This window comes from Etheostoma spectabile, chromosome 23, assembly GCF_008692095.1.
Source record: "Etheostoma spectabile isolate EspeVRDwgs_2016 chromosome 23, UIUC_Espe_1.0, whole genome shotgun sequence".
NCBI classification, from domain to species: domain Eukaryota; kingdom Metazoa; phylum Chordata; class Actinopteri; order Perciformes; family Percidae; genus Etheostoma; species Etheostoma spectabile.
This window is the reverse complement of record NC_045755.1, coordinates 458,651-467,687: the sequence shown is the minus strand read 5'-3', so window position 1 is coordinate 467,687 and position 9,037 is coordinate 458,651. Positions and strand designations below refer to the sequence as shown.

At 37.7% G+C, this 9,037-nt stretch overlaps 1 protein-coding gene across 1 annotated transcript in view; it reads left to right on the top strand.

Annotated features, from left to right (window-relative positions):
- Nucleotides 1-2,284: 2,284 nt before the first annotated feature.
- tmbim4 (transmembrane BAX inhibitor motif containing 4) overlaps nt 2,285-9,037 on the top strand; it is a gene marked incomplete at its 5' end in the record, with an annotated part of 9,882 nt that continues 3,129 nt past the window's right edge. The window contains 6 exon segments of the mRNA XM_032505710.1: nt 2,285-2,501; nt 6,256-6,364; nt 7,205-7,310; nt 7,566-7,599; nt 7,683-7,800; nt 7,907-7,952. Coding sequence (XP_032361601.1) covers nt 2,411-2,501; nt 6,256-6,364; nt 7,205-7,310; nt 7,566-7,599; nt 7,683-7,800; nt 7,907-7,952 — 504 coding nt within the window.

The following is a 9,037-nucleotide window of genomic DNA, read 5'->3' as shown; positions in this document are numbered from 1 at the left end:
TTAATAGTTACACTGTACCTCATTTTTTAATTGTATTTATTTTTGATTGTAATCTATTTTTTATGTATGTTTCTGGTCTACACACCAAAACACCAAAGCAAATGCGAAAACCTACTTCGCAATAAACCAGATTCTGATGAAGTTACAGTTTCAAAAAATAGTACTTACTGTGTTTGGATTCAGCTGCAAAGGAGACAGCTATTAGTGCTGTAAGAAACCAAGCAATCATCATGATTGATCCAATCCTCTTTTGTAGTCTTACAGATGCGTGTGTCTGCTTTCTTCAAAGAGCAAAACTAAAGTGAAAGTGTAGAGCTGAGCACAATTATTGAGCGCCCTAAGACAGCCCACTACATGACACTAGCCAGTCATTAATTTCCAACACACTGTTACTAGGTAAAATGTGTTCATACAGGTTTGGTTCATTGTGGACATGGAGGTTTGTGGAAACTCCCTGAAGACCCACATGTGTCAAAAGCCAAAAACTGCATCTAAGAAAAAATCAACATGACATCCAGACTCATATGACAGGAGGGATTTATTTTATATAGAAAAGAAAAGATATAATTCTCAGCCCCCCTGCTTTTTTGTTCCTCTATTTTCCTTAATATCGTCAAGTCTTACAATCTTTTATGTCCCCTTGCTTCTTGTAATCTATATTTGTTGTATATTAACTATGCTTTTTTGTGGTCATAAGCAATATCTTGCGCTCAATGTTCCTCATATATTATATAGTATTGTATAATATTATATAGGTGACGAGGACCCTCTTGTGAAATATATCTCAGAGACCATGGCCAGACTTACCATAAGTCAGTGATTTTCAACAGAGGGTCCGCGACCCCTGGGGGCTATATATATAGATATATATGTATATATATATATCTATATCTATAGACATAGATATAGATATAGATATAGATATAGATATATATATACATATAGCTTGTCACAAAATCTTCATCTGGGTAGTGTTGGAATTTAATATGTTATATGTGCTTAAACATTGTTTGTGATTTGCATTATACATTCAAGCTAAAAGGCAAAAGCATTATTTCAACATAAATGAAGACATGTTGGTCATGCATTAAGTTTGGTGTTCAAGCATTAAGTTGTTTTACAATACTCTGTTCTATAACATAAGATGTTCTGGTACATTCCGTTAAAATCCAGCTCTATGCCAGAAGCAGAATTGATTGGTAGGGACACTTACTGAATCTGGTTTCAGTCCCTCTTTTACAGTCCACTGATCTTTTGTTTTGCAAGTCCTGAACTGAGGGTTATACATTTTCAGTCACATTCCAACTGAAAGGTAACGAATAAGCACACAAACACATCACTGTGACATGGAGACCCCACCCTTTGTGGATAAGACCAGGGGTCCAAGAGCCGAAGCACCCGACAAAGGAAGGGGAGAGCTGTGACAGCTTGATCCAGGTAACTTTGTCTCAGGATATCCTATGTAATAAAAAGGATTCACACATCAATAGCTGAGATTCTGACTACTAATTGACTGAACCCTGAGAATGGAGCAGGATTTAGCTCCAACAGTAGGATAAACTCAAAGTTTGATGGCTCTGCCATTATCAGGAAATTACAGTTTCAATGTAACACTTTGATGTGTTTTACCTGAAAAGAAATGTGGGTTATTTTCATACTCAAGTTTGTTTTTTAAGCAGTTTGTGACTCAGGACTTGTCCCTTGAGTGTTGTTGGAATAAATTCTCTTCATACAGGTCATTCTTTGACAAGAAAACTGGACCAAAAAAGCCCAGCTCGCTATTGCTCCAGACCTTTTTTCCAAAGGTAGCTAAATAGGCCGCATGTCAGAAAACACCCGGTCAGTTGTGCCGGGTTCTGGGTCAAGGAAGGGCCCAAAAGGTCCAATTCATAATTCCTTAAAGCTCTATTGGCACCATTTTGTTATTGTATTGGATCAATGATGATCTTTCCATTGTTTCGTTATTGGTGTCCCTTATCCTACTCATGTGCCACTGAGTCAGCCAACTGAGTGGTTGAGCCTGTTTTGTTACAATCCTTCCAATAAAAAAAAAACTCACATTGTTTGTTTATCAAAAAATGATTGGTTCCATTCCACGTTATGTTTAGCTACATACTTACACACATTTATCCTGTAAAATACTTAAGGGTAGTGTATTGTGTTCTCTGTGTGCAACCTGAAACTTTTTTATTAGGCTTTTATATATTCTGTCACTCAGCATTGTCCGTTGTGCATGTTCAATAAAGATTGTGGGAAAAAAAGAGAGCTACTTTTTTTTTTTTTTAAACTCAGCTGGCCGACGTCACTGCATCGTAAACACCAGTGTTTCCGTCGGGTTTCAGTATTTTCTTCCATCCACAGAATCTAGGCGACCTTTCTTTACCTAACGCTAGCTGAGAACAGTACCAAGATGAGTAGTGAAACATACCCCAGGTCTTCTATTGAAGACGACTTCAACTATGGCACGAATGTTGCTACAGCCAGTGTCCAGATACGTATGGGTAAGCAAACATAAAGCTCGCGTCGTAGTGTTAACGGCACTTAGCCACGTCAGCTAACGCTAGTAACGTTAAAACATTACTTAGGCTACTCTAGAAATATACTGCCACTGACTAACATTGGCTAACATTGTATCCTTGACAACCACGTATTACCTCGGTGTCACAAAAAGCCAGCACAGTATTAACTGGATAGCACTGGTTAAAACATTACTTTAGCTGCAGTGTGAATGTTGTTAGCATTGCTCGTTTAAAAGCTTTACCTGACGTTGTTGGCTTGAAGTACAACTTCCACCACGTAGCTACTGTTAATATAAACGAGCTGCGTGTACCCGGTCCAAACCTGTGTTTAGCTATTTACAGAAGCATGTCCAGCTGCAGTGGTGGAAGAAGTAACGTCACTGAAATCTTTAATTTAATTAGACGATAGTAACGTTAAAACAGCGTATAAATACTGTTAACGAGTAGGCCTAAAACTAAGTCCTTTATTCAAAATATTACTTAAGTAAAAGTACAACAAATTATCATCAAAGCGTACGTACAAAAAGTGAAATTAGGCTACTAAGATAATGGTTCATTACAGAGTAATGCATATTATTGGATTATAATTATTGAGGCATTAAAGGGAAACTGTTTTTTTTTAACCTGGGCCATATCCCTATGCATTTATGAATAATAGACTGATATGACCAAAAATCTTTGAATTTGATCCAGTGTTGAACGAGATTGCAAGGCGAGCCGGCACAAACCGAGCTACAATGTAACCTAATGGGGAAATTGTGGAGCCTTGCTTTTTGTCCAATAAAAGGGATTTGTTTTGGCACTGCCAGGCTTAGCTTGTTTGTGTCTAACAACATTATCAATCTCAGGATGTGACTTTTTGTCCGAGGACAGCGGTGTGGAGAGTGAAACACGAGACGAGAAAAAGGTGTTTAGTCTGTTGTTATGGAATAGGCTACATAAATGATAGACTCCTGTTATCTAAAAGATCAGATGTGTACTGATGGCTAGCGTTGACCTCTAAGTAAGTAATTAGCTTGTAAGTGTTGATTTCTGGCAGCCAGTCTTCTAAAATTCTATTTGATTCAGTTTTATTTATAGTATCAAATCATAACATCAGTTATGACACAGATAGAGTAGGTCTAGACTACACAATAATATACAAAGACCCAACAATTCCAGTAATTCCCCAAAAAGCAAGCATTAGTGTGACAGTGGTGAGGAAAAATTCTCTTTTAGGGAGAAACCTGGGTCAGACTCAGGCATGGTAGGCGGTGTTTGACCGGCTGGTTGGGGGTGTGATGAACAGTAGCAATAATAGTCAAAATAAAGATAATGGAACAGTGACTATAAATAGTAGTCGTAGTAGTTCATGGCACAGCAGAGCACCGCAGGGTGCCACAGGATGCAGCATGGCACAGCAGAGCATAGCTGGACGTAGCAGGATGCAGCAGGACCACGGCGACAGCTGCAATCATGATACTGGTGCCACCCTAATCCAAGGCAGCATGCTGGGCAAAAAGAAAACAAAAACATGAGCACTCCGGGGAGTAAACTTCCCAGAGCTAGGTTAGTAACAAGTATTTCTGGCACAATTCCTCACTCCCTAACTATAAGCTTTATCAAAGAGGAGCGTGTTAAGTTTGCTCTTAAATGTGGTGACGGTGTCTGCCTCCCGAACCCAGACTGGGAGCTGGTTCCACAGTAGAGGAGCCTGATAGCTGAAGGCTCTGGCTCCCATTCCACTTTTAGAGACTCTAGGAACCACAAGTAACTCTGAATTCTGGGAGCGTAGTGCTCTAGTGGGACAAAAAGGTTCTAAGAGCTCTTCCAGATATGATGGTGCTTGACCATTTAGAGCTTTGTAGGTCAGGAGAAGGATTTTAATTTCAATCCTGGATTTTACAGGAAACCAATGCGGAGAAGCTAATACAGGAGAAATATGATTTCTTAGTTCTTGTCAGAACACGCGCTGCAGCATTCTGGATCAGCTTGAGAGTCTTAAGGGACTTATTTGAGCATCCTGATAGTAAGAAATTACGGTAGTCCAGCCTGAATGTAACAATGAAAAAGGCTGTTCTTGAACTTTGTTGTAAGTGGGTGTTAAAGGATGTCCTGATCAAAAATATCTCCTAGATTTCTGACAGTAGTGCTAGAGGCCAGGTCTCAACCATCCAGAGTAGCTATAACTTTGGATAAAAATGTTTTGAGTTGTTTAGGTCCCAGCACATTAACTTCAGTTTTATTTGTAGGTCATCCATGATTTTATATCTTTAATGCATAGTTGAAGTTTGGCTTACTGACTAGGTTTGTCTGGCTTGATTGATACGTATAATTGGGTGTCATCCGCATAACATTGAAAGTTAATTAAGTGCTTCCTAATAATATTGCCTAGAGGAGTAATAGAATTGGTCCAAGCATTGAACCTTTTGGAACGCCATGGCTAACTTTAGCGTACCTGGAGGATTTATCGTTAACACTAACAATTTGGGATTGTTCAGAGAAATATGATTTAAACTAACTCTGTGCAATTCCTTTAATTTCAACTAAATGTTCCAGTCTCTGTAACCGTATGGTATGGCCAATGGTGTTGAATGCAACACTAAGATATAATAAAACAAGTACAGAGACAAGTCCTTTGTCTGAAGCAGTTAGGTCTTTAGTAATTTTCACCAGTGCCGTCTCTGTGCTATGTTGCATTCTAAATCCTGACTGAAAGTCCTCAAGTAAACAATTGCTATGTAGAAAATCCCATCACTGATTAGTGACTGTCTTCTCAAAGATCTGGGAGAGAAAGGGAAGATTAGATATAGGTCTATAGTTGGCTGAGAATTCAGGTTCAAGGGAGGTTTTTCAGAAGAGGTTTTATCACAGCTACTTTAAATTACTGCGGTACATAACCTGTTAATAAAGATATATTGATCATATCTAGTAATGAAAGTGTTAACCACGGGTAACGCTTCTTTAAGTAGCCTCGCTGGGATGGGGTCTAAGAGACAGGTAGATTAATTTAATTTAATTTAATTTATACTGTGTATTGATCCCCAGTGGGGAAATTACAATTTACACTCTGTTTTGTTAGTAAATTAAAAATCCGATATTCCATATGTTGGCCGATATACAAAATATTTTTTTGTAAAATCCAGAAACAAACACATTTTCCCTTACATTAGTTATTTGTAGTTATTTATGAGTCCTCACTAAAAAAATGTATAATGCAGTTTGAAAATAAAATGGTTTGTTTAGAGTTACCCTTTCATTTGGAAATATTTACTTAATTACTTTATATATTGCTGGGTAGCTTGTGAACCTTCACCTGGGACCAAAAAAGTATTATCTTAATCTATAATAATGCATCATGATTTATTTGTTAATTATATTTTTTGTTATTAATCTTAATTTTCTAAATAATTAAAGTTGTCAGATAAATAAAGTGTGTGTGTGTATGTATGTATGTATATATATATATATATATATATATATATATATATATATATATATATATATATATATTTCCCTCTGAGATGTAGTGGAGTAGAGAGGAGTCATTAAATGGAAATACTCAAGTAAAGTATAAGTACCTCAATATTTACTTGAGTAAATGTTAGTTACTTTCCACTGCTTTTAATACTGGTTCCCACATTAGAAAGTTAGCTGTCATGTACAAAAGTCATTGCTTCTGTTGAGAAAAACAAGTGTACAATCCAGCTAAGGGTTCTGTTTCTGTGTCGTTTTGACTCCATTGCTTGTTAATCAGACTTCCTCAGGAAGGTGTACACCCTGCTGAGCTTGCAGATCATTCTGACCACAGCCACCTCTGCCCTCTTCATGTTCTCTCAAACCATCAAGGAGTTTGTCCACGCCAGGTGAGGATGGTCTGATTAGATGTCAAGATGAGAGGGGACAACTTCTGAAGGGAATACATTATCTGGGTGTTGTAATTAAGATACTCTCTGGAGAAAACCACTGTTTTTGTCCAGTGGTTTGTGGTGGTGACTGTGAGAAATAACAGCAATGCACATTAGTAGAATTGGATTGATTTAATTGAGTTGTTGACCAATAAATTAATTGTATCATTTAGATAGTATTTTGATAATCAAACAATTGGTTGAAAGTAAAAATTCTCTGATTCCAGCTTCTTAAATATGAATAGTTTCTACTTGCTTCCCTCCTCTGTGACAGTTAACTGAATGTCTTTGATTTGTGGACAAAACAAGGCATTTGAGGACGTCATCTTGGGCGTTTGGGAAATACTGATCAAGATTTTCTCAATTTTCTGACATTTTATAGACCAAACAACTAATCTAACTAATCAAATCGACAATGAAAATAATTGTTAGTTGCAGCCCTACACGTTAGTTACTGAACATATAGCCTACAACAATAACCAAATGCAAACCCATGTTAAAGGGAAATTTCATCCAAATCACATAATACAGATAGTGGAGGGATTGTGAGATATCTTTAAGTTGTGCTGCCACCCCAATACGTAGGTGTCGCATTTATAATGATTTTCTGCAAAGCTAGACACTGTATGTACTGTATGTATGTATGTTTGCATGTTTATATAGTCCTATGTTGACCATTTTCGAAAATCTGATAAACCACTGATGTTGGAATTGTTGGTAGTGTACATCTTCTATGAATAATATTCATGAAGATTGTGTTGGCCGTATTGTCTGACTGTGTTCTGGTTTCTTCCCCAGTCCTGCTCTGGTTTTGGTTTCTGCTCTGGGCTCTCTGGTTCTTCTGCTGGCCCTGGCTGTGTACAGACACCAACATCCAGTCAACCTCTACCTGCTGCTCGTATTTGTAAGCCTTTTTTTGTTTCCGGCCTGTTACGTAGTTAATTGTTTTATCTCACTGGCTAAATGAAATGTTAGTGGCCGTAACATTTAGGTTAGCTGGCCGCTGAATGTAACATCTGTTAAGCTCGAGCACTACAATAAATCGCACACTATCCAGCACTCACAGATTGTGTCGAGTGAGAATGTTTCGTGTTATGATGCTAGATCAGATGCTCAGTGACTGTAATCTTTATTTACCATAATTGTGTCTTCTTTTCAGACTTTGCTGGAAGCGATTTCTGTGGCCACAGCTTGTAAGTGTTTTTGAAAGAGTTTGGCACTTTCCATTGTTTGAGCTTGTTTGCAGACTGTCCTGACTGAATTTCTCTCTCTGCAGTGACCTTCTATGAATACTCCACTGTACTGCAAGCCTTGTTCCTAACCTGTGCTGTGTTTGCTGGACTGACAGTCTACACCTTCCAGTCCAAGAGAGACTTCAGCAAAATGGGAGCAGGGTGAGTGTGTCATGGCTGCTGCACAATGGTTTTATCAAAGCTGTATTCTTCCTCTAGAGGGAGCCCCCACCAGACTTACTGTACCTGATCTGTTCTGTCTTCACAGGCTGTTTGCCTGCCTGTGGATCCTCCTCATTGCAAGCTTCATGAGGGTAAGTGACATTAATGTGTCCTTCATATGATATAAATAAAAAGTGAGACAAAGAAGAGGCCTGCATTCAGACAGATAACGCTACTACAGGTGCTAGAGGTGTAAGTAACATTTCCACGAGTCTGAAGGCTTATCAAACACCAAAACACTACATAGTTTAAAATAGAATATAGAGAAAGGATTTTACAATTCTCAGTTATCAAAAGGACATTTAAACCTCCATCTTGTTTATCTAGCATGTACCAAGAGTGTATGTATTTGGCCAAAGTAGCAATTACCTTTTTTTTTTTTTTTTGCCTACAACACCCATGTTCCTTTACCAGATCACTCAGGTGATCCAACAGTCAGATGATAAGTATGATGAATGCTATCTGTCAGTTGCGTTTTACAGTAAAGTATATACAGCATAATGGAAAGAAAGCATGTATACATATAAAGAAAGCATGAATGCTTACAGAGTCAGTGGGAAGTTGTAAACAAAGGCAAACCGATTTGACTGCAAAGTTAGGCATAGCTCAAAAGTTCAAGCTGAAACATGTTTCACGTTTGCCGTGATCCTAAATTGTATGATCCCTGTTTACGAATGCGTAGAGAAAGAAATGAGTTTACACACAGAAACAGACACACCACACACGGGTGTGGGTAGGGCTGCACGATTATGGCCAAAATGATAATCACGTTTATTTTGATCAATATTGTGATCACGATTATTTGTTGATTTTAATCAAAACAAATTTTATTGTATATATATATATATATATAATATATATATATATATATATATATATATATATTTTTTTTTTTTTTTTTTAAAGTATCTCTGAGAAAGCTTCTTCACTTGTTTTCAACAATAACTGATTAAAAGAGCTAGGGAGAGAGAGTGAGTGCTATTCAGAGAGACGGCTGACTCATGAATGGGTCCATCACAGGTTGAACGGCGGATACACACGTCGTGTGTATGAAATGTCTGTATCGTCACTGCGCTGCATTTTTATGAACTATGATATTCTGGCCATGGGTCACATCACAGCATGCTCCATCTCATGCTATTACTCTACGAACTGAAGTTAGTTGCATTCAATAACT